Source organism: Mus caroli, unplaced genomic scaffold (genome assembly GCF_978045245.1).
Source record: "Mus caroli unplaced genomic scaffold, Mus_caroli_1 scaffold_4, whole genome shotgun sequence".
In the NCBI taxonomy this organism is placed as follows: domain Eukaryota; kingdom Metazoa; phylum Chordata; class Mammalia; order Rodentia; family Muridae; genus Mus; species Mus caroli.
In genome coordinates, this window is record NW_028227259.1 from 92,907,959 (window position 1) to 92,933,918 (window position 25,960).

The window sequence follows — 25,960 nt, forward strand, 5'->3', positions numbered from 1 at the left end:
ATAAATAATATTATATTTACATCTACTTTTATTAAAGTTAGAATTAGCATGTTCTCTTCCTGTACCAAACATGTATGATCTCCAGACAGATGGAGATTAAGAACTTTTCTGGTTTTCTGACACAGTTCTGGTCATTTAATGACTTCTGGATAATTTTCCTATGTGAAGTAAGAGATCTGAGTACTTAGTTCAGGTATAACATGTACAGCTCTTTATGTGTTATGAAGCCATTTATTTTGCAGGAGTAGAAACTATTGTTAAATATTAAACTTCAAACAAAATCCATGGTGGCTTTGCAAATTTTTATTTGCTACCTCTTCTTAAAATATTGAATTTGAGGCTTATTTCTATGTCCCTTAATGTTAAATTTTTCTGTTTTTTCTCTGATACTTTATCTCAAATAATTTTGTGTATTCAAAACAACACTCCCTATTTTATTCAGTAACCCATGTTTTGCATCTTTTCTTTAGCAATTACCTCAAAAATAACATCTTTTGGGAAGGCTCTGTTAATTTTTTTTTCTGGACTATAATTGTTTCTACTTTTAAAAAAGTAACACTCAAAAAATTAAAAATTTAAAACCATGTAGCATATATTACACTGTTCTGAAAAAGTTTATTTCTTTGCTTTAAGCCAACAAGTCCTAACAGGGGTTGGTTTGTCCCACCGTTTGGAGGAAACCCTTGGTGGGTGTGCCTTGCTGCTGCCATCCCGGCTTTGCTAGTCACCATCCTGATTTTCATGGACCAGCAGATCACCGCTGTAATTGTGAACAGGAAAGAGCATAAACTCAAGGTAAGTGCTCAGGAGATGCTTATCATTGCCTCCTACAGTATTCTTGGTTCTTGATCATGTCTAACTTAAAAGCAAGTGATCCTTATTGAGAGAGATATACTCTAACACAGAGGCATCCAAGTGCTACCAGGGTAACATCTCAGGATGCACTCACTTAAATGTGAGGAACTGGCTTCACCTTGTATTTGTATCACCTCCCAGAAATGGGTGTGTGCAGCAGTCCTTCTACTTTGGATCTGAATGTAGCAACCATACTTCCTGAAGACGTGGTGACCAAAGATTTAATTAAAGCACCTGTTCTCTGTTAAATAAACTCAGATTTCCCCCATTTCCATTTAGGTTTAAGGGGCTGGGAAGTGGGTAGAGAGGTATTACAGTGCTTATCTACACCACGAGGCACTGATTCCACTCCTGATACTGTGCACAAGCGTGGTTCGCAGCTGTTTATATATATGTTAATGTGACACTGGCATGTGTACCAAGTCTAATGGCCAGCTCAGGTCAGAGTCATGGCCGTTTCCATGTCTTTAATTACATCAATTCCTAGTGCTGTGAATGAGTAAGGATTTATTGATTGTTTATTGATTGTTTACCAGTTGCAAACTTGTGTCTTAGTAAGTATTCCTCCATTTCCTTAAGATATTTGTCTCAGGATAGAACATATCATCAAGAATGAAGAAAGGGTTTATCTTTACATTTTAGGTTCTGCAAACATTGGTTTAGTGGCATTGTCATGAACCTAAGAAAATGGTTTAGTGGTGGTGGGGTGTCTTTCAAGACTGTCTATATAGTTAATACATTATATACATTTTCTTCATATCTAATGATATTTTAGGTTTAAGTCACAAACAACTTCAAAAACACCATGTAGGGGCTGAGAGATGAATAATGATCATAAAAAAAAAAAAAAACCGCTAAGACCTTATGGACACTTACCACGTATCAGGCTGTTTTCTGAGCACTTTACATTACATATCAACTCTTTATCTTTTCATAATCACCATAGAAGAGAAGCATGAAAAGTCAGTAAAATAAAACCTAGACACAGGAAAGTGCATTGCACAGAAAGTATTCAGCAAAGGCTTGGCAGAAGGAAGAGTTCAGGGCAAGTCAAGCACTTGGCTGTAGAAATATACCAGGCAGATGCGGAAGCGAGATGATAAACCGTCCTGTTAGAACTGTGGGTCAGGATGAGCAAGAAGTCAATCCCATAACTCCTAAAATGAGGAAAGGAGGAAAAAGAAAGCTTTGTTTAAAGAGATGGTTCAGTTTTGAAGGTGTTTGGAGAAAGACAGCAGTCATGACCTGTGCACAGTACGTGGCTCCTTCCTGAAGCTGCTGGGAAGGTAGGGTAAGGCATCTAGGGTGTTGAGAGCCTCTGCATGGTTCTTCACTTCATTGGCACAGAGGTGGTCAGGAGGAAAGCATCCTGGACAGTTGCTGAAATACTATGGTGACAATGGGGGAAGAGATATGGGATGCTGTGATTTCCAGTGTATTCAGTGATGCAGAGAGATAGAATGAGGACAGGCTTGTATTTCAGTAGAAGGGAAGTTAAGGAAGCCTGAGACTAACCATTGTATACTCCCACTGAATGCTGAAAGCCCAAAAGCAGAACAGAAACTCAAGTTGGTCACTGATACAAAACAACGCACTGATCTTGTATTATCCTTAGGGAAACTATTGAAACTTACATTAAAATGTCTGTATATGTATCACATGTTGTGTGTTAATGTGTGTGCACCTTATGTGTGTAAGGATGCTCATGCAAGCCAGAGAGAGCCACCTCGGGTGTCATTGTACCCATTTGGGTTTTTGTTGAGACAGAGTCTATTGCTTGCCTAAACTTACCCAGCAAGGGTAGATTGGCTTGTTGACACTCCCCAGGGACCAGCTGTCCTTGTTTCCACAGTCCTGAGTTTGTACACACATATGTACTCACTCCCGTGCCTTTTTTATGTGTGTTCTGGGGACTGGACTCGGGTCCCCATTTTTTCATGACAAGCATTTTACCAGCCCAACATAATAAACTTTGAACATCCAGTTTATTTGGGTTCCAAATAGCATTTGAACACTTGCCAGTTTTAAATATTTATAAACTTTTAGCCTACAGATTTTCTTCCTCCACTCCCCTGTTTTCCTTTCCTTTGAAATTTGTCCAGGAAAATAAGGTTGTTTCTTGCTTTTTCTACAGCATCATTTTGCCATTAACAAGGCATCGGACACCTCAGTGGCTTAAAACAACAGAAATGAACAGTTATTCATGCTTGTTCCATGGGCTTAGTGGTTCTGCATGGCAGTTTTTAACATGAGGTCTGTTTGGATTTGGAGTTAAATAGTATTGGATGGTGTCACCTAAAGTCCCAGCTGGGCTGACTCTCATGGTTGCTTCTTCACTTGGGCCCTCGGATCATGTGTTCAACATATTGCTTTTCTCTGTGTCTTCTGCCTTTTCTCCATGCAGCGTGATCATGCACCTTTTCACGTGTGTGATGTATGTGTCCTTTGCAATACCACCCCACCTTAGCACATGGCACCTTATCTCCCAGGGCCTTTCTGTGGGGCTGAACTTTTCATGGCATGCTAACTTGTTCCGTGGCAGCTGGATTCCATGAGTTAGAGGTGGAAGACGGAGAAACAGTTTCCTGGTTACAGGCCACTCTCAGCTGTGCTTCCTCTCCTGGCCATAATGAAGTAGATTAAAAAAAAAAGTCCTAGCCAATCATTCTAGGGGCTGTGGAAGGAATCCACCTTTGATTGTAGAATGGACTCTACAAAGTTTATCATATTGGGCTGCTTGTCATGCAAAACTGTGGACCAGAGTCCAATACCCAGAACGTATATGAAGAAGGCATGGTAATGGGTGCTTATCTCAGGACTGTGGAAGCAGGGACAGCTGATCCCTGGGGAGTGCTAGCAAGCCAGTCTATCCTTGATGGGCAATTATCCTATTAGGCAAGAAATAGACTCTGTCTCACAAAAACAAGTAGGTACAATGACACCCAAGGTGGCTCTCTCTGGCTTGCATGAGCATCCTTACACACATAAGGTGTATATACATTCACATACACTTAATAACAAAACCAAGAGGAGCACATGATCCATCCATTTCTCTCTCTGTCCATTCATCCTTCAATAAATATGCATACGTATACACATGCAATGGAGGAGTGGGGTGGGGCAGAGAATGGAGGCACAGCCACTTTAATCTCTATTTTTTAGCTTGGGCTTTTCCAAGCCACATAGGTAATGTGAATTCCAGTCACAAAGCCAATTGCAGGTTTATGCTTAAGAATGTCCTTCAAGATTCTTTTTCATCTGGCGTTATACTTACCGGCAAGACTAGGAGAGCCGAGGCTCCCCATTAGCTCTGTTTAATAGTAGTAGGGGTTTGAGTGTTGGTTTGGTTTATGAAAAGGCTAAACATAGATATTTGACTAATGTACTTTTTAATCTGAAAATATTGATTTTTAATCTGTCGCCAGCAAAAATTTGCTGTATGCTTTTGGAGGCAAGTTTCTATTCTTTTAATGCTCTTCAAATTTTCTTATTGATAAATTCCAATTTAGAATTAAATATATGTAGGGTTGATAAAATAGAGAAGCATTCTGTCTCCCCTGTGCATTGTAGGAAACATTAGAAAATTGGGAGTGTTAGTCTTCGCCCTGAAAATGAGAGATGGAAGCACGAAAATGAGCTTCTGTCCATTTTCAAATTGTTTATTTGAAACCATTCTTTTTCATAATGATGTCACAAATCAAATGCCACCAATGGACATTTCTTCATGCATCAAGGCTCTCCAAGTTGTTTTGTTGTCATTTTGCTAGGGAGAGCAGTGTACTACACGAGTGCATGATTCTGCCTAATCTTATAGAAGACACAGATGCTATGAGCCTGATTCAAAAGAGAGACCGCAGGTAGCTAGGGAGATGGAGGGATCACAGGATTGAAGCAGCATGCATGGGAAGTGTCATTTGCTCTTGCTAAGTGTCAAGTGGCTTTGGTTTTCTGCTCTGCTGGGATAGCATCCACCTTTCCATCTCGCCAAATAACCTCACAATGATGTAGTAGTACCAAGACTCTTGGCTTTATGGGGCCATTTTGGTTACTTATATCCTTCATCCTACCTGCTCAAAAGCAAACCAGTCTCATCAAGGTCAAGTACTTCTCCAAGGTCATTTCCTGAGTCATTGTCAGAAGCCTGAGCAGAGCCAGCTTCCATCTGCAAAGCCAGAGATGTTCCTCCCAAAGCAGTGACTTCAAGAGTCAAGTGTAGGGGGCAGAAATCATTCAGGACAGATATGTAGAGAGAGCTATCATATAGTCCTGGCAGTCATTTCTCTATGACATACCTTGTGATGGAACATTTAAAATATTTTCAGTTAGTTTTTAATTTAAAAAATAACTTCTGAACTCTACCTTGCTCTATATTTTTCATTTCTGCTCCTATTATCATAATCTTGGATCTAGTGCTCTTATTTCAAGCTAGAGTTTTGTAATAGTTTAGTCAGTCAAGCATAATAACCAACTTCCCTTGCTTTGCTTCACTGCATAATTTTTTGTTTTGAAGGCATCATTCTTCCACATGGGTGCTACATCTAAAGCACCTTGGCCATCTAAACATTTGCATCCTAACAGTCTGTTTCTCCCACCTTGACATTTAAAGAACCTTGTGAAAGAACAGCAACCTGGATTTAAAACACTTGGTCTCAAAGTGCCAAGAAACGCTCCGTGCTTAGATGGCCTTTTGGTTTCTTGCTTCTCACAGTTCTGCTGGCGCTGTGGCTGAGATCTACTCCTCACTCCTCAGTCAATGCTGTTCACCAAAAGCATCTCCATCCTTTAAGTGTTTCTAAATATAGCACCCTGGTGTCACCTGCGTTCACCCCTAACGTAATTTTTATTGCCCTTGCTTTTTGTTTTTTCCTAGTGATTTATCTTATTCTGTGCTACTGGTCACATGATAGCTCCTACAGTGCTTTGTGTAATTACTTCATCCCTAGTTCTCAGCCAAAATGTTTTTAAAGTAAGCCCCAGGGTTTATTCTTCTCTCCAGGTTTTATGTGGCCCACCCCAATTCCATGGTAGCCCCGATAAACTTGTAACTGAAATGCTTTATTATGTTGGTCACATGGTTCCTGGGTTTATGACCCTGGGAGAGAGATGATAGCTGAAGAATGCACTAGTCCATCACTGCTCGCCCATCCATGGCTGCTTACGTGGATTAAAGCCATATTTAGATGAGACACACTCAAAAGCTTTATTCTCAGTTCTTTTTCAAACTCATGTGAATTTCTGTTTAGAGTCCAGTTTAATCTTCACATGGATCTGAGCCCTCTCATCCCATTGAGACTTTTTGGAGGAATGTGCTTAAGGACTCAGGTCCTGGAGGCTCCTAGCATGCATGATGAGTGTTTACCCCATGTCTGTGTAGTGCTCCCATTTTTTCCTTTCTTGTCATCTTTGTACTGCATATGAACATAGTTTCATTTTTTGTGGACTTAGTCCTAAATTACTTTGTTCTGTATTAGCAAGGGATGTACTGTTTCAAAGAGACAGTTTCTGGTTTTGTGCTTAAAACACTTTGCAGTTTCATAAGACAGGACATTCTTTGGGCCATGAAGTCCAGAACATTTTTAGATTGCTTCTTAGATACTGAACATTTGTGCTGGATGCTGAAGGGAAAACTGTTTCAGTATCTGGTCTCTTCCCTGAAAGAAGCATGGAGGTTTGAGCTGACCGCCTTCCTTAGTGCCTGGTATCCTGCATGTGTTTTAGGTCGCTCGTTTGCCTCCCTGACTTCAGCTAGTTGACTGAATCCACTGTAAAAAAAAAAAAAAGGGTGTTTGTCTTACTCATTGTTTAATCAAACACAGGAGCTAAGACAGAATAAGTCTTCAATAAATGTTTACTCAACAATAGTTTGCCACACGAAGGCCCCAGAGTGAAAAGGAACCAGTTGTGTCAAGAAGCAGAGAGCAGGTCAAGGGGACAAGTGAGTCAAGTTGAGGTCAAAGGAAGTAGTAAGCTCAGGTCACACAACACAAGGTTTTAGCATTTGTGCTGGTTTGAACAATCCTGTTCGCAGTGGCTGTCCTATGTATTGGCAGCCACTTGTCGGCATGTCTGGTCTCTGTATACAGTTGCCAGTTGTACCTCTTCTCTCAAGTTATGATACCCAAGAATATCTCCAGACACTACTAGAATTGGCCAGGGTGAGAAGTAGGAATAAATGTTCGTGTATATTCTTACAGATGGCTTTATACTGTTTAGTTTTCACGATTACTGTATTATAAGTACAAACTGGAAGCCACTGAAAGGTTTGGATCAGGGAAGTGTCACATATTGATTAAGATGGTTGACGATTAGTCTGTGAGGAGAGTCAGTTGTCAAGGGCAAGAGTAACGTAGGGGCTCCTGTCTGGCAACAGCATGGAGGGCTGAAGGGTACTGGTCCTTGAGAAGGAAAAGTCGTGGAGAAGATAGACTTGAACATAGTTTAAGTTGAAGAGTAGACTGTGAGTTTGAAGAGTTACATTTGGTGCCCTCCTGCTGACAGCAGTAAGTGGGGATGGAGAACTGAACGGAATGAGACTGCTGTAGAATCCAAGAGTCTAGAAAAGCCAGAAGCAATGAGGAGGGAAAGGAGAGGATAAGTCTTATGCTATTGTGAATATTTCTGTTTTCTGTCCTCCTCACAGGTTTTAGATAAGGGTGCTATTATTTGCACTTTATTTTATTTCCATTCAAACAGTCATTTAGATACTTCTGGCTATGGCATGCCTTTGGTAGAGCTTGATTTCCTGCGTGTCATAGATGGTTTGTAGGAATGGCTTCTCTAAGGTAAACTCTATAGGAGTCAACTATAGAGGTTATAGCAGTAGCTTGGGGCAAAGCTTTTATCATCCCTTTCAATATTATGTCCTTAAGGTTTAGTGTATGTAGGACAATTGACCTAGACATAGTAAGTTTTGCTTGTTAGGAAGCCTTGCACATTGACATTTGGCAAAATAAATTCACTGGGCCGCTGGGCTCCGTGTCCATAAATGACCAGGAAAAAGGAAAGCCAATTTCAGTCTTCAATAAGTAAGACTGAGCCAAGGAGAAGAGTGGGTCGTGTGCTAGTATGAGAAATCATACAAAAGACATTAGTTAGGGAAACACATAGAAGAATCTCATGTAGCTAAGCGTGTCACTGGTGTAGAACTCAAGATGGGAGAAACAGGAAAGAGGAGACTGTGATCGCTGTCCCTTCTACCAATGGCCAGATCCTGAATGGCCCTGCAGCAGCAGCATAGACATACACACTGGTAGGAGAGTACACTTCTCAGTATGCAATCGGAATCCAACCACCTCTGCCTTCATGACCATAATCTCTTAAACAAACCTCAGCATCTGCCTCCTAACTTTTCCTGCTGTCCTTGACCCTAATCAATTTGTCCATAACACAGTAGTCAACAGTGCTGAGAACACAGCAATCAGATCATTCTGCTCTTGGAAGTCCTCCAGTGGGATCCTATCTTACTCCCAAAGCAAACCCAAGTTGTTTGGGTTCCTCTTGGGACTTACTACCAAGTAAGATGCTATGTACTTTCAAAATGTTTCTTGTTCCTTACTGTCTCTCACAGTAGGAGGGAAACTCGAAGAGACCAGGATTTTGTTTGTTTGTTTGTTGTTTGTTCACAAGTGTCAGCAGCAGCTAGAATCCTGACTGGTACTAAGTTGAAAGTTAATGATTTGTTGAAAGAAACACATGATTGAGATCCCACATATATCATGATATTTACTACTTTGGTCCTTATAGAATAGGCTTATATCAGCCTACCCCATGTTTGCTTTCTTCTCCTCACCTTATTTCATTTTTAATTCACATAGTTATGCATTCCTAAAGTGAACTGATTCCATGCATGTATATTAACATGTGTCTCATGAGCAGACGTCTGTTTCCTGTCAAACTTAACTTTATGAGAATATGCCTTTGCTTCCATGTCAGCTGCCATGCCTTATTCATTCTCTAGAATATGGCTTCATGTGCAAGCTATGGATAAAACCTTGGAGATTCTGTTAGAGAGGAGCAGTGTTCTGAAAATCTGTAACAGGATTCAAATGATAACACACCCTGGGTTGCTCATGTAAATCACACCCCGACTTTCCAAAGCTAGCCTCTCGATTCTCTTGAATCATCCCTAGTCTGACTCTTGGTACTGCTCCCTCATGCTGTGAGAATGGACAGCTCTAGTTTTCCCAGCTCCACAGGGGTATGAGCCTTTGATTTCTTCATAAATAGAGCAGAGAAATATAACCACAGAAAAAACACTGGGGGCATGATGAACTGTATTTACTTAGTGAATAAAAAAGCTAGAACTTTTGTTGCACTGTCTGCTCGTCCAGTCAGTAGATGTTATTGTGAGCATAGGGTGGTGTTTGAAATCCATCTGTTTTGATTAAGGCAAGATTCTCACCTTAATGATGATGAACAAGAGGTGGTTAAACAACTATTCTCATAAGCCATGAGAAGAGAGATGGTCATTTACATACCATCTCAGGATTGTTTGGGGGATCTTTACATGCACCTAGTACCTTCATGATGAGTAGCCTTCTGTTAAAAATATCATCACACGGAGAAGAGGGTGTGCTGCTTCGTAAGTGCTGGTCATTCTGCCTTAACAATCACTGCCATTCTGACTCCTGCCTCCCTTAGTGAGCACTTACTATGTAACAGCTATTTCTCTGTATGTTGCTACAAGTTCCTTTGTTGTGATTACTTCATTGGATGGTCCCAGTAACTCTCCAAACATGGTCCCTACCTTCATTTGGGAGGGTTACAAAATTGGGTGCAGAAAGGTTAATTTATAATGAATAAGTACAAAGAGTAGTAGACATAGGTCTGAATTAATTATTCAGAATTATAATAGGGTAGAATCTGCATAGGTGCTGGAGGAGAAGGCTAAGAGCAGGAGAGTATTCTGCAGAAGGGAATGTCCTGTCTCAATGTGCTTCCTTATAAAAGATACTATAAGAGGTACTTTTATCAAGCAGAACAAGTTTCATTTGTCAGCCATAATTCCTGTGCCTAACTATAACTAGATGGCAAGTCTGAGTGCTTTCTGTTCATATACTGTGGCTTCTTTCTGCAGAAAGGAGCTGGGTATCACCTGGATCTGTTTTGGGTCGCCATCCTCATGGTGGTATGCTCCTTCATGGCTCTTCCCTGGTATGTGGCTGCTACTGTTATCTCCATTGCCCACATTGACAGTCTGAAGATGGAGACGGAGACATCTGCGCCTGGAGAACAACCAAAATTTCTGGGAGTAAGGTGTGTTGTCTCAGGAAAATGACCCTAAAAAAACCTCATAGGAATACATCTTTGTGTCAATCATAAGGATGTGGACACAATCTGGGGATAAGATAAATGGTGACAGTTAATTTATTCCTAAGTTATCTTCTCCAGGAAGGACATTTTAATAGGGAAGAAAACTAATAACTTTTAGTCCATTTCTTAAAGAACGTCTTGATTAGCACAATATTAAATGAAGCAACAGAAAAAGCTAAGCAAGCGATTAATTTTCTTCAGTATAGAGCTGAGTGCTCTACCTTAGTCATGTGTAAAAGCCTCAAGTCTTCCATGATTTCCATGACTGAAGAAGTAGGAATTCTTGTTTTCTAATCCATTCTTGTTCCCATAAGAACTTGGGAACCTTCAAGTATTGGAGTAGTTGTGAAGGTCAGTGGTAGAGGACCTCTGTCCTCTCTTGAGTGTTTTGTTTTGTTTCTTGTTTTTGGCTTTTGTCGTAGCAAGCTTTACTCACAAGGGCTAGGGTGAATAGCTCACACAACAGAGCCATCATTTCTCAGGCCTCAACAGTGGGTGATTCTTTCTTAGGGGTGCGGGGTGTTGGATGGGGATCACATTTGTTAAAAAGCACTTCTGTTGTTTCAAATTTGAAAATTAGACTGGTGAGATTTATTGAGCTCATGAAACTTCCCTGAGCTGTTTGTTAATTAGAATGCGGGACAATGTAATATCTGTCTCCTATGAAAGAAGGTATAATTACACAACAGGACAAGTTGTTTGAAAAACAAGAGCTTCAAAGAAGCCAGTAATTCATGGACCCGGAGCAAGCGATCTTTCTTTCTTGGCTCTGAAAGGAGCAAAAGCTTTAGAAGAATCACTTTTTTTTTCTTCATGAGTTCCGATCATATATTGTAGTAGTTTTAACATTTTTTAAAAGTTTACACTTGTATCTAATTCACACAATATTCTTGAGATTTGATGTGAGTTATATCAAGACTTTTGATGCCGTAGCTCAACACCGATTTGGTCTTTTCTTTGAAGGTTAGTGAAAACTGGAGTTAGACTGATTGGTCTTTGGATTTTGTTTCAGGGAACAACGAGTCACTGGAACCCTTGTGTTTATTCTGACTGGCCTGTCAGTCTTCATGGCTCCCATCCTGAAGGTAAAGATGTAAAACTTTCATAGCTTTCTCTTCTTTGGAACATTGATAACCAGACACATGAGTGTGAAATGCTTGCAAGATTCCATAGCACATGGAAGCAAAGGCCAATAAGAAAAGAGAATTTTAAAATATGAGCCTTGATTTCTCACCCAGTTCCTGTACTTCCTCCCTCACTATTATTTGTGCAGTTACTTGTTTGAACCCTCTGACATCACCGATATTGGACTCTCTCCTGACCTGTAGAAGGGTGGTGCCATGCATGTCCATCTGACTAGTCTCCTCTCCATACATCCTTCTTGCTTCCTTTGTCTTTTTTTTAAATTAGGTATTTTCCTCATTTACATTTCCAATGCTATCCCAAAAGTCCCCCATACCCTCCCCCCCACTCCCCTACCCACCTACCCCCACTTTTTGGCCCTGGCATTCCCCTGTACTGGGGCATATAAAGTTTGCAAGTCCAATGGGCCTCTCTTTCCAGAGATGGCCGACTAGGCCAACTTTTGATACATATGCAGCTAGAGTCAAGAGCTCCAGGGTACTGGTTAGTTCATAATGTTGTTCCACCTATAGGGTTGCAGTTCCCTTTAGCTCCTTGGGTACTTTCTCTAGCTCCTCCATTGGGGACCCTGTGATCCATCCAATAGCTGACTGTGAGCATCCACTTCTGTGTTTGCTAGGCCCCGGCGTAGTCTCACTAGAGACAGCTATATCAGGGTCCTATCAGCACAATCTTGCTAGTGTATGCAATGGTGTCAGCGTTTGGAGGCTGATTATGGGATGGATCCCTGGATATAGCAGTCTCTAAATGGTCCATCCTTTTGTCTCAGCTCCAAACTTTGTCTCTGTAACTCCTTCCATGGGTGTTTTATTCCCAATTCTAAGAAGGGGCAAAGTGTCCACATTTTGGTCTTCGTTCTTCTTGAGTTTCATGTGTTTTGCAAATTGTAACTTATATCTTGGGTATTCTAAGTTTCTGGGCTAATATCCACTTATCAGTGAGTACATATCATTTGAGTTCTTTTGTGATTGGGTTACTTCACTCAGGATTTGTCTTTTTATCCATCTCGTTCACCTATTTGCTTGTCCCACCCCTTGCCAGACCCCAACAGGGATCTAGTGGTTCGCATGATCATGGTGAATTTCTTTGCCCTATTTTTAAATGATAGCCATGTTTCTGTTTTTCCTTGAATCGGAAGGCCTATTAATCCTGAAAGGGAAACAAGAATAAAATGATGGATTTACAGTTGGAAAACTTTACAAATGAACTTTTGAAGGATGGTTACATGGTAGAACATTTAAAAGGTTACATGGCAACATATAGGTTGATTGACGGCATGGGTTATCTGTGTAGACAGAGCAACATGCATACAATGGCTCCTTTAAGAAAAGGAATCAAAAGAAGAAAGTTAATGCTTTTGCTTATTAAGCTTTCTGTTTTTGTGATATAAGCTAGCTTCTCTCTCTCTCTCTCTCTCTCTCTCTCTCTCTCTCTCCAAAATATTCCTAGCCAATTATTGCTAATTTGCATCTTATACTTTGCACTACTGCGTAAAGCACAAAACTTCACCCAGATCCAACAACTATGAGCAAACAATACCTTACCATTTTTCCAACTCAAAAATTTTATTTTTAAACAGTATAATTTTGCTGAGCAGTGGTAGCACATGCCTTTAATCCCAGCACTTGGTATGCAGAAGCAGGCTGATCTCTGTGAGTTCAAGGCCAGCCTGGTCTACAGAGTAGGTTCCAGGATAGCCAGGACTGCACAGAGACAACCTGTCTTGAAAAACCTAAACAAACAAACAAACTTTTAAAGACTTTTGGATCATTTGGTTATATAAGTAATGGAGGGATAGCACAGGACTCAAACACTCAGTTGATGATCAGGTATAATGCTGAGTAGCAAAAGCTCTCTGTTTCTATCAGATTAACAAGATTCTACCAGTGGCCAATCAATGAGATATAGAAGAGGGAGCTACTGCATCTGAATATGGAGACTCATTTTGCCTTTGAAGAAGCTAGACTAATTCCTACATTTGGTATGAAATAATTGGAAGAAGTTAAAAGACTTGATTATCCAACTGCATGGGTTTCCATGATCTCCGTTTTCTTGTTAACTACTGAACAGAGTCACAAAGGACAGTACATCTCAGGCAGCCAGCCCACAGACGAACTCGGGTTTAAAATGATGTCAGAGAAATTGTTTCTGGCCCATGCCCTATAGGGACAGAGAAAAACCTATGGTCAGTTCTGTCAGTGCAAGGAGGTGGCTTTAAGTGAAGACTTACTGGGTTTGAAGCATTACTCATTCTCCCAAAGGCGATCGGTGTTTCTGGTGCCCTGGCAGGTCCCAGCATATGATGCTGGTGGAGATGCTTAGAGACACCTTTGTCTCAAAGGCAAGGAGATCGCATTTAGAGATTGCTACTGGCAGTTAAGATCCTGACCTGTAGGAAGCACCAGTCCCCTGCAGGTTGGCTCATGTATTACACTGCTACAATGCAGGTTTGCTTTTATGGAGCCTTCTAGAGAGAAGTTTCTAAGGAGAAATTGGCAGGCAGACATCCCCTGAGTCTTCATATGTACCCACCACCAGCCAACCCTCCATTTTGTCTGTGATATTGACTTGTCCTTACTAAAACAGTATAAAATCCTGCTTCAGAAAAGGCAGTTGTATTTGAAGCGCCTGTGTTTATATTACAGAAAAACTGATTTTAGTCATGGGGAACCTTCTAGTTGTCGTGTATGGTTCAGAAGGGACAGAGAAAATGAATACTGTGTACATTGTCACCTTTAGAAAGACTGACAAACTTGTACCTGGTGACAGGTCTTCCTAGCTATTCCTCACCTTGTAGCCAAATAGAGCTGCAGAGGTGTCAAAGGGAAAAACCCTTGGGTTTTTGCAGTGAGCCCTTTTACCCCACATGATGTGAAGCACTGTAATATGTACAGAACAATACAAGAACTCATGAGCAGAGCTTGAAACTCCCCATTGGCTGTCCTGTACCAGCCCATGGGTTGGCTTGTTTTCCTGGACCACCAGCCTCCATCACTGTGACTGTTATTATCTGGCAACTTTGATTAACCTGAAGAGTCACTGCCACCATTGGTGAAAAAGGTAATATCACATACATTTTTTTAAGCCAGGGTTTTCCTAAGCATAGAAGATTAGTTTTTTGCTAGCCTGGCTCACAATAGACTGTGGGGAACCTTACAGAAAAGCAGAAGGAACAAAGCAGCCCTTGTTCAGGAGCCTCTGTCCCTCCCTTGAGTACATTAGTCCTCCCCTACTTCAGGAACCACCTCTTCCAATACGGCCGCCATTTCAGACCATGTGCCCGCCCCACCGCTGATGTCTGGCAGGTTTCGTGCATGTATCCGAGATACCTTGTTCGAATTTACAAAGTCAATACAGGAAGAGGCAGATGTTAAGGGTACAGTTTAACCGAAATGTAAGCAGCTAAGGAAAAGGGTGCGATTAATAATTAACCTACAAATTCACACAGAAAGTGGTGTCACGGGTTGACCTCCCTGTGACTGTGTCCTTTTCTTTTTTAAAGCAACAGATGACAAGTTCAGAGAATGGTTTTACTTAAGACTCTGCCTTTGAAAGTTCGATCAAATGGATGAGAACAAGAGATATATGTGACTTTTTTTTTTTTTTTAGTAAAGAAATGAAATGGTCGAACGCCTTCCCTGTCCAGCTCCTTACAAGTTTAATGGTCTCAGCTGAGCTGAGCAATTTTTTTACATGCATGAAGAAGCATAGGTGGTTGCTGGCTTATGCAAGGGTACTTTGAACATGAGGTTTATGGCCTCTGTTTTGATCTCTGTGCCGAAATCTGTCTTTCATGTGGAGGAATGCAAGGAATTATAGTGTACCAGCTTTAAGTTCATGAGGATACCCCTTGACCCCAACCAGCTATAGTCAACAATGCCTCAAAGCACCAAGTCACTTAGTTGCTTACACAGAACTTCTGGGAAGTGAGAATAACTGGCTTCCCAGGCTGGTGAGGTGGAGGTCCCTGAGTTTCCACAATGGAAATGCTACGGCCGGTTACTGCTCCTGTTCTGTAAGTGGCAATCCCAGAACAGTCAAGAGATGAAAGGCTGTTCCCTGAGCTGACTCTCTATTTTACTGGCAAGACTCAAGACATAAAGATCAAGGAAAGTTCACTGCTGTTTCTGTTGCCCGTGCTTGGATTAGTTTATCTTTAACATGAGGTGTGGTCAGAAGTTATCTTTAAGATTTCGTTAGTGCACTAAAGTGTAGAAGGGAGCCTTTAGTTCGGACCTGGCAGATACTTGTTGATCTCCCACATAGACCTGACCCATGGAAGCAGGAAAAACAGAGTGGAGATGATGATAGTAGAGATAAACCTGCTGTCTGTTGATCTTAGCCTCAGATTAAGGAGTCACTGGAGGTTTTAAAAATATAGCCATCAGTACCTATGAGAACGATATGAATAATTATCTCCACTCTAAAGCTAGGAAAAAGTCACTAGACTTCAATAAGCTTGGATTGTGGTGGCAAGGTTTGAACTCTGGATGTTCTAGTATAAAACCAATCTCATGTAATGTATGCCCTTCAAAATAAAACATGGTACTTAGCCTTCAAAGAATCTCTATCTTCTTTTCCCATAATATTATCTTTCCCAGATTCTTTGATCTTATTTGGAATCCTTCTGATGTGGGGAAATTTATGAAACTTTCATAAAGTCCTCTTCAGACCTTGTCCCAGACTGAGAACCTGTGGCTTCTTTATCAGTGAAGACTTTTAGGGCTTAAGAGAGTTAGGGCATTGTGTTAATAACCTATTGCCAAAACCAGGTTAGCTGAAAGTGCAGTGTATTAAAAATGAGATAAAACAGGACTTCAAGTCAGACCTTCCACCCAGCCCTCCCTGTCCCCAGCATCTCTTCCCCAAGCCACGCCCCTACCCACCCCTACCAGTGAGGAAACAGGAAGACCAGTGGTTGAGAACTGCATACGGTTTCATGATAAGGATGGCATAAGCTCTACATTTATCATTTGTTAGTTGCCATATTAATCAATTAATTAGTAAGATGTTATGTAGTCTTTATCATAGGAGCTTTCTAGACAAGAATGCTCAGAGTATGAGAAATAAACAAGTTGTCTCAGCAGTCTACAGCTGGTAGCTGGAAGCCAAACCCAGGTCTGTTCAACTACTGTCACCCACATCTTAATCAGGACCTTACTCTTAGCTTTAGGCACAGGCACAGGCACACGCACATGCACACACACACACACGCACATTCAAACATATAAGCATACCCATTCACTCTTGCTTTGACCATAAAGCCATGGAGAGATCTCAGTCCTTCCTGAGTTCCTATCCAGTGTTGGGCAAGTATAGTTTTCCCTTTTTATTGAAAATCCTTTTCACATCCTTCGTTCTTGGAGAGTTCTACTACTATTGACAAATCACTAGAAGACAATGTGAAAAATACAGAAATACACTGACCAAAATTCAAAAACTTGGTGACATAGTATTTAGATATTAAGTCTTATTTTGATTTCACCTCACTTTCATTGTTCTATATGATTATAGGATCAATCATTTAACTTTTTCATTTTTAGTAGTTATTGAATATAATACTTCTTTGTGTTTATTTTATTTTATTTTATTTGCTTCCTGGGTATTATTGATGGTATAATTGTTTGCACAGTTTACCATTTAGCTATCTGCATGTGCCCCTGAAATGGATATTTTTAATTTCTACCACCTTGCTTTGTAGAAATGATTTCCCGCTATTACTGCATTATCCCACTATAACATGGGATCTCATTTTTAGAGACTTTTTTTTTGTAGAATTCATTATTTATTTATATTGTCACACATTAGTCTAGGATGGCCTTGAACTCATATACTCATGGCAGTCCTCCTGCCTCAGCCCTCTAAGTGCTAAGAGAACAAGCATGAACTCCCACATCCTGGGTGGCTCTCCGTTTTACAAGCCTTCTTCTTCTTCCTTTGACAACTTTGTTTTGATATGTAGTTCTAGTATAACTTTTACACATTGACCTTCTGACAGGATCTGTGAACTAAGTTCTATAAAATATACCTTCTACCCCAACATCTCTGTCAGGTTTGTTAGGAGTTTCATTCTAGGATTTGTATTGATAAGTTCTGTTATGAAGAAAATGAGAATATCATAAGCATGTGTATTATGTTGAAGCTGATCAGAAATATCAACTTCACAGATTTTCTTCTATGTATTATTTTCTTCCAACTGATATATATATATATATATATATATATATATATATATTTGTGTGTATATATATATATATATGCATATGTGTGCATACACACACACCCCTTCCTATACCCAGTTATTTTCTTCCTTATATCCATCCATGCCATTCTGTGTCATAGATCAGGTGAAATTTGTTAACATAGTTCAGAGAATTGATCTAAGAAGGCCCCAGGCACAGTGTTCCTCTGCTATAGTAGTAGAAACACATTAGGAAAAAAAATATCATTAGTTAAGCTCAGGGAAGGATAGACTTTTCTGACACTTCCAATCCGGAGATATGCTTTACCCAGATCAAAAAGAAATCACTGAGGAAACCCAGGTAGCTCCCCACAATTCACATGTTCTTTCCTGCACCCCTTTTTCATGCTTGAATGTACACAATAAATGGAAAAGAAATCATAACATCTTGAGAGGAAATAGATGCCTTAGAAATGAATCAGAGATGGAAATTTGATCCTTTGCTGGTCTTATGTATTTATTATTGGGAAATGCACATAAAGAGTTGTAAGTCACATCAGCACTCACATGCTAAGAGAAATGGGGGCTTGTGATTGAGCACCAGTGGCCTGGGTGGGATATGTCTACCGCTCTGTGGCCACTGCTGGGTACTACAGCCCTGCCCTCCTACCCACTTCAAGCATTCAGTTCCTTTTAGTTTTTGGTCTTTTCTGAGCTCATGAGTAAAGTTCGTTACGATGCAATTGTTAGTCCCTTCTAGAGAAAACCTTTGACAGTTAGTTCATAGACGTGTATTTTCTCCATTGAAACTTAAGCATTCCTGTGAGTCACCAGTACCAACTGGAGACAGAGGCAATCTATTTTAGAATTCACTAGTTCTTTAGTGTGGTCAGAAGGTCCGAGGCACAGCAGCAACAGGCAATTGCAGTAAGATGGGTCTACAAACGGTGCTTCATTAAATACATGCCGTAGTTTTAAAGTTCTGCTCTTTAAGGAATATTCCTCCTTCTGGTTAAAATGGTCTACTGCATGTGGGTTTGCTGACTGGCCCTAATTACTTTTCTATTTTAGTATTTTAGCTTTGTCCTTCAGTTGCTTGAACTTCTTTTCAAACCCAAGGCTGATACCTTTGTCATCCAGACAGAAGACTTCTCGGAATTAGAATATTGATTCTCAAATGTGATTTGCTTGCATTTTACCGGTCCAGGGGAAAGTAAAGTATACATGTTGGATTAGAACTTCTCATTGTTTAAAAAAACAAACAAGCAAACAAACAAACAAAAAAACTTCGTGTTGGTGTAAAGGGCGTTTTACTAAATAATGCATAAAATATTAATTGAGTTTTAAAAGGCTTGCATTATCCTTATCCGTATGTGTAGTTAATTGCTCCCAGGTGCTTCCTGCTGCTTCCAAACCGTGCTCCCATTAGTTTGTATTCTTAGAGTCCCTAGAAGACAAGGGGTGGTCAGTTGATGTTTCCTTTACTGAAAGAGGCATTTACCCTCCGAACTGATAGATCATTTGGCAAAAATTAGTAAGGACAAAACCAACAGCCTGTTACAAAAGGATCTTGGATCCAGAGTGAGGCAATTTGCTACCTCTTCATGTACCTCCTATCCCACGCAGACATCTGGGTTGCATAGTCTATTGCTTTTAAGAGCAAAGGAAAGCCAAAACAGTTTCACCATTTAAAAAAAAAAAAAAGTATTATTGAGGTCATGTGTGCCCATTCTTTAAAAAGAAGAAACAAACAAAAAATAAAGTTTATTTGAATGTTCCTTTTATCTTTATTTATTTCTACTGCAGGGCTTAGAATCTTATCAATTGATGAGTTAAAAGCACTCATTTTCGGTTGCTCTGTAATGCTGTGCTTTAGTTTCAGATGTAGCCTTCATTTAAGTTATTCCCCTTCCTAATTCTTGTTGTTTGTAACCTGTTTCCACTGGTTTACTTCCCAGTTTATCCCGATGCCTGTGCTGTATGGTGTGTTCCTGTATATGGGGGTGGCCTCACTTAACGGTGTGCAGGTAAGCTTCCTCAGTGGTCCGAGCAAGCCCTGTGCGTTTCTCAAAGCAGAACTAGTCCAGTCACAGATCTCTGATGAAGGCACTAATCATTAACTAGGGGCTCTTTTAAAATACATTTATTTTCTACTTCCCCCACCTTTTACCTGCTTCTCAATTCTGATGGAATCGACAAAGCTAGCTGGTGTCAACAAATGTTATCCTAAATGCCCATTGCTGAAAAGGGGTGCTAAATGTCATTTGGTGAGGAAATGAGCTGCTGTTCCCATTACCTCCTCCTCCTCCTCTTTACCTCTTCATCCTCCTTGTCCCAGTCCTTCTCCTCCTCTTTACCACTTCCTCCTCCTTGTCCCAGCCCTTCTCCTCCTCTTTACCTCTTCCTCTCCATGCCCCTTTTCACACTCCCACTCTTTCTTTTTGTCTTGTATTCTTTTCTCATCTCTCTCTTACATCACCTTATTTCATCTCAAGATAGATACTCACTGTGTTCTTAAGGCGGTGTTTGCGCACTTGCCTGACCCCTTGTAGACAGCTTGCGATCCTTTAAAACTCAGTGATCAAAAGTTTTGTAGCAATAAGCAATTAAAATTACCATGTAGTAGTTACTGCTTTCATCAAAACTTTCAGATGTTCACTTCAGTTAAAATGACCACCCTGCACAACCCCCCACCTCTGCCCCCCCTCCGCCCCCAGCCACACCTCCACCATGGTCTACTTTTTAAAAAATTTACTAGGCAAAACTTGGTGAGGGACTTTGTCTCTCAATGGAGGTTTAATTTAATTGGCACCAGGAAGCTGGAAGTTCCGCCACTTTCTGGCACCCTGTTAATTGCAGCCTTATTTAGCACTCAGTAATGTTTTAATGGGAAAAGACTGTGTGTTCTGTGATCATCATAAGAATTCATTTGAACTCCTTCAAAACAGCCCTTGCTTTCATTTATTACATTTATATTAACTTGGTTTTAAAGTCAGATAGATCTGGGCAAATGGCCAGACCCCCCAAAAGCAAAGCTAAGCTACTTTACTATTCCTGGTTTTGGTCCAGTAGAAGGGTTCTTCTGCACCGGAATATTTGGTATGAAATGCAAAGTGGTTCTTCATGGGCTGCATGGGTGACTGAGGGTTTTTTCATTTTGTTGTTTGTTTGTTTTGTTTTGTTTTGTTTTGTTTGCTGTTGTTGTTTTGTTTGTTTTGGTTTGCCATCCAAGTAATTTAGGAAGTACAACTTTGTAAAATATTTTATTTTTCCCTGCCATTTATAAATACTTATTCTCCTATAGATGGGAAAATATGAGCATTAGATGCCTAGGACTAACAGTTATTAATTTTTGTTTGCCCTTAAGGATCCAGTCAAAAACCAGAGGTTTGTGTTGGGTGTTCCAGGGGCCTTATCAATGTCTAGAGGTGAATACCTGTCTATAAAGAGAACAAAAGAGCCAATCATCCCATAATAATTGTAGGGAGTGTTGTAGGGACAGCTAATTAGCTGTGTTGTTCCTGAAGTATTATTGTCCCAAACACCTTTTCAAATTTCTTTATTTTTCTCTTCATTCTTTCTCTTTTAGACCCCTTTGACAAGATTGGTTTAGCAAGGAAAAAAAAAAGAAATCTAATCTTTATAGATAAGAATATATTAAAGGGAGAACAAAAGCTATCAAATAGGCAGAGGCTCCAGAGAAGGTTATGATAAAGTCGCTTACTTTTCCTTAATTTTTATAATTAGTCAGCTCAGTGCCTGTCTATACAGCGTCTCCCTCTGAAGGCCCCTGGATGAGGAACTGAGCATCATTGTACTCTCCTCATAGTATCAGCTCAGTACTACATCTCTGGGATGCGCCTGGCACAACTATCCACCATCATCCTTCCAATTCCTGATCAATACATGACTGTGTTAACCACTCTCAGACTCTTGAGTCTTGTGGTCATTGTCTTAAAACTCACCATAATGCTCACAGAGCTTTTCTCTGGAAGAAATGCTGATACACTAGTGGGTATGGATGTGTTAATAAATTATAACCTAAAGAAAGTGGGACTTACTGGCATAATCTGCGTGGTTCCATTTTTAAGTTATATGGGTTCTTTATCTCCTTAGAGCATAACTGATATGCCGATGTTGTGTTTTTTCTTTCAGATAAGACAACTGAGGCAGGAGTAGATGCAAGAGCTAGGAGGAGTCTTCCCTCAGCATAGCGTACCAAAATGGATACACAATCCTCTGTGCTGAAAAGCAGAGAGTAGAAAGAGAAGGCAGAGGATGAGCAGCTAGAATTTAAGATTTCCTTGTAACTTTAGCCTTTTATGCCCACTTTATCTTATGTACCCACTAAATATTTCTGGGAAAAAAATCAGCAGAAATTAGAAGACACGTAACATAACGTGATCTGACTGGGCTAATGTAAATCCCCCACTCTCTAACCTGAGCTTTGTCCTTTGAAGAGGACATTGTTCGCCTGAAATATACACTATAAATCACTCCTGGCTGGTTAAGCAGAGAAGAAACAACTCAACAGACTCTTCAGATAATACATCCACCTTTTCTTCCCCATTCCTCCCAGTTCATGGACCGTCTCAAGCTGCTTCTGATGCCCTTGAAGCATCAGCCTGACTTCATCTACCTGCGCCACGTCCCCCTCCGCCGAGTCCACCTGTTCACCTTCCTGCAGGTGTTGTGCCTGGCTCTGCTCTGGATCCTCAAGTCAACAGTGGCTGCAATTATTTTTCCTGTCATGGTAGGCTTTCAAAATTAAAACTATCCCTGACTGGATGGCTATCATATAGTTACTATGACATGTGTGTGGCTAGTCTTTTCTGGCTTTCAACTCAACACGTTGACTGGTTGTAATAAGATTCCCATGGCAATCGCTGCTTAGAATCATGTTCACTTGAGTTCAATAACTGGCACAGGTTCCTGCTGGTCAGCAAACATCCTTGAGCCACCATGAACTCATCAGTGGGAGGGTAGCATTGTTATTGTTCTGAGCATTGATAATGAATGCCAAGTGAATAACACAATGTCTGGCAGGCAGTAGACACCAGAACATGTGGTTTTTCAAGGTATTGTATAATAGAACCATTCTAGGGAAGAATAAAGTGCATTTCCGTCCAAATAGAAGCTTTTGTAAGCTCGTGAGAAAAGGTGGAATTCACTAGAGATAGAGTTTTTGAGATTTGTTTGGTTTACATCATTTTTAGGATATGGTTGGAGGCTTACATCATTTTTAGGATATGGTTGGACTAGTCTTCCTGTATACTTACAAGATGAAGCAAATAATTGTCCCCCCTTCCCCCCCCGCCCCAAATCAAAATGGAAAGAGAAAAGGCAATCTCTATTTCTTGATTCATTATTGATTTTTTTTTTAACTTTACTGTAATTTCATTTCTTGCAAGAAACTGCCCACATACACTCTTTTAGTGAAAAAACTTTTCCTGGAGAGACTTCTACCGCCAGATAGAAAACCTACAACAGACCAAAGAACAGATAAAACCAAAGTCCAATTTAGTGAACCACTTAGTTTTATTGGGGTTACTTTCAGGAATTTGGGTGAGGTGTTACTTAGAAACAGAAAATACTCAAAGACTGCTGCATGACCATTACCAGCATGGGTGACAGCTCACAAAGCTGGGAATGTGGAGCACAATGCATAGCCTGCAGGCAGCTCAGCAGGCTGCAGAGTCCTTTCCAGGTGCTCAGCTGCTCTGAGTCTTCCAGGCAGGTGGTCTGGGCTTGGAGTCTCTGCAGTTTGGCTTGTTTGAGAGCCTCCTTTGCAGCTTAGCTCTTTGGTTTGTGAGGGACTTACAGCTCCTATTGCTTACTCTGGCTGGGTGTGGCCTAGTGAATCTGGTCAGTTTTAGGGACTTCCTGAAGGGATTTCAAGTTGTTTACCTTCGAGTTTAAGGATCTTCTCTGTAGGATGGAATGTTTCAGTCTTGGAGGAAACTGTTATACTTCAAAGCTGTTTCCATCTTGTTTTGTCATCCTTACAATCTGATAAAACAAATACATAACAAAACAAAAACAAAACATTTTCTATACCATACACTTATCGTATTTTGTTTTTAAAACCAACTGACTCATAACAGGGATTATTATTTTATTCTGTTTTATATTTGCTGTTTATAATTGTGTTTCTACCCCCTACCCCAACTAAGACATAGAAAAAATGGTTTAAAAAAATAACTGACAGTTTTGAGCAAGATTTTTTTTTATTGATGGTCCTTTACATAACTTTTTCCTCTTAAGCTATAACACACTGTAAAACAAATTGAATGTAAGAAGTGACTCCCATTTATTTACCTAGCAGGGCTTTCTACCTATATATTAATTTGTTAATATCAGGAGAGTGAAGCCTCCCCAAATAAATTTGAAATACATCTGATAAATTACGTATTACCTGTACTAAATATAAGAAAACACTTTGCTTTTGTAAGGTGTGTTTTCCCAGGGATTTCCTTCAGCTCAGAGATGGTTTTGGAATGTTAGCAGTGCAGATGTTACTGATTTCTTCTGGAGACGGATGCCTCCAGTACGGAGTGTAGTGTGGATGGAGCCCACTGTCAAGTGGAAGGCCACCCCACCCCCCACTTTGGGAACTTGACTGTGTGTGACTTTTGTTGTTGAACATGTGGTGTTAACGAACCTCCATAGGGAAAAGGAAAGCGAGGCAATCAAATGTTACATAGCAGACAAGACATTTCATAGAGCTTGGTATTTGTATGCTGACTAAAAGAAATTCACAAAATGGTCCATAGAACCAAAGAATCAGAGGTAAAAAAAAAAATGTCAGCCTGAAAAGCAGGAACCTGGGGCTCAAGAGATTAAATACAGACTATAAATCATTCATGGTCAGAAATGACTGAATTGATGTCTCATTGATTGAGAGTGCTTTCTGCACTTACAACTGCCTATACTTCTGACACCCTCTTCTGGACTCCACTGGTACTTGCACACATTTATACACACACAAACATACATATAAATAAAAACAAAATAGAAGAAAATTAAAAAGCAGATAGACTGTATGCTTTGCATTCTTTCTTTACTGGTATCACGACCTTGAAAAACGTAGTGTTTATAAGTTTCAGTTTGTCCAGTGATAATATGAAAACAAAATATTTCTTGAGTTTGTTATAAAGAATAAATGAACTAATATTGCCTAAGTGTTCAGCAAGGATCATTTAATTTAAAATAATGACTAATTTTTAGAAACCTGTATAATTTCTTAATTTTCAATAATTAGGAATCTATGCAGGCTAATTTTTACCTTTCAGCTTTTATAATTATTTTTTTAAAAAAAACTCAGCATGGAAGAAAATGATTTTGGAAAATAATTACCTTTCTTTCATATTCTGATTGAGTATGGTCATGCATCTCTATGAACAAAACAACGTGGATTTTGACTGACACTTTCTTCAAACTGACTGTCACTAAACTGGGAAGACTGTTGGGGGGGTCACTCAGTGAGCAGTTCTGTCTGGCTCTGTACCTGTATGGATTTCTGCTGGCGTTCACAGGTGTGGGGAGAGGGGGGGGTGGCAGTAGCAACAGCAGCATCCCTACAATGTTGTCCTCTGATGTGCCTGTCTTCTGATTGCCTCTCCAGATCCTGGCCCTGGTAGCAGTCAGAAAAGGTATGGATTACCTGTTCTCCCAGCACGACCTCAGCTTCCTTGATGATGTCATTCCAGAAAAGGACAAGAAAAAGAAGGAGGACGAGAAGAAAAAGAAAAAGAAGAAAGGAAGTTTGGATAGCGACAATGATGATGTAAGGGGCACTCCACACTTTCCATGTAAAGCCAGTTAAAGAGACAAAAGTGGGAAATGTCCCTCTTATTCCTGGTGGGGCAGGGACAGCTGAAGGCTCCAGAGGTTCATCTGACCAATCATTCATTACACCAATTTACCCTTCATTTTTTTAATCTCATGGTTTGGTTTTTGTTTAACATTTTCTAAAGGCTTTCTGTAACCACTTAACGTATCCATAATGACAGAATGACTGAAAACAAAGACACAGGACACTACATGTAAAGAACTCGATCTCATAGATGACGGACATTCGTTTAGTAAGGCTGCACAATGCATTAGTGTGCCAATTATAGCCTATTTGACAGAATAACTCAGTTTTTAAATAATTAGAGCCTTGTGTGGGCAGGTGTCAGTGATTTATCTTTTTAACTGAGAATTTCATCAAATAACTTTCCCTGAGAAGACTGTAATTCTGCTGGGATCTGGACCTATATATGGATTTCTGCTGCTATTGATGAGATGACATCAGCAGTATCCTTATGACTTCATGTGGTTTGCTTGAGTCACTGAAGTCCTAAAATTAATTTTTAATTACTCAATAACTTTGGCTAAGCATGCCTTATCTTCAGTCATCACAACAGCTCCCTTTTCTTAGAATTTTACATGTAGAATGGTAAATGTTGACATATTTTTATTTTTTAA

General features: G+C 40.1%; 1 protein-coding gene across 6 annotated transcripts in view; it reads left to right on the forward strand.

Annotated features, from left to right (window-relative positions):
* Positions 1–25,960, forward strand: part of Slc4a4 (solute carrier family 4 member 4) — a 416,646-nt gene that overhangs the window by 380,306 nt on the left and 10,380 nt on the right. For all 6 annotated transcript variants that reach the window (XM_085836838.1, XM_085836839.1, XM_085836841.1 and 3 more), the window contains 6 exons: positions 634–795; positions 9,932–10,110; positions 11,180–11,252; positions 19,450–19,518; positions 22,071–22,244; positions 25,116–25,277. In XM_085836838.1, the coding sequence (XP_085692964.1) occupies positions 634–795; positions 9,932–10,110; positions 11,180–11,252; positions 19,450–19,518; positions 22,071–22,244; positions 25,116–25,277 (819 nt within the window). The remainder of the gene's footprint in view (positions 1–633; positions 796–9,931; positions 10,111–11,179; positions 11,253–19,449; positions 19,519–22,070; positions 22,245–25,115; positions 25,278–25,960) is intronic.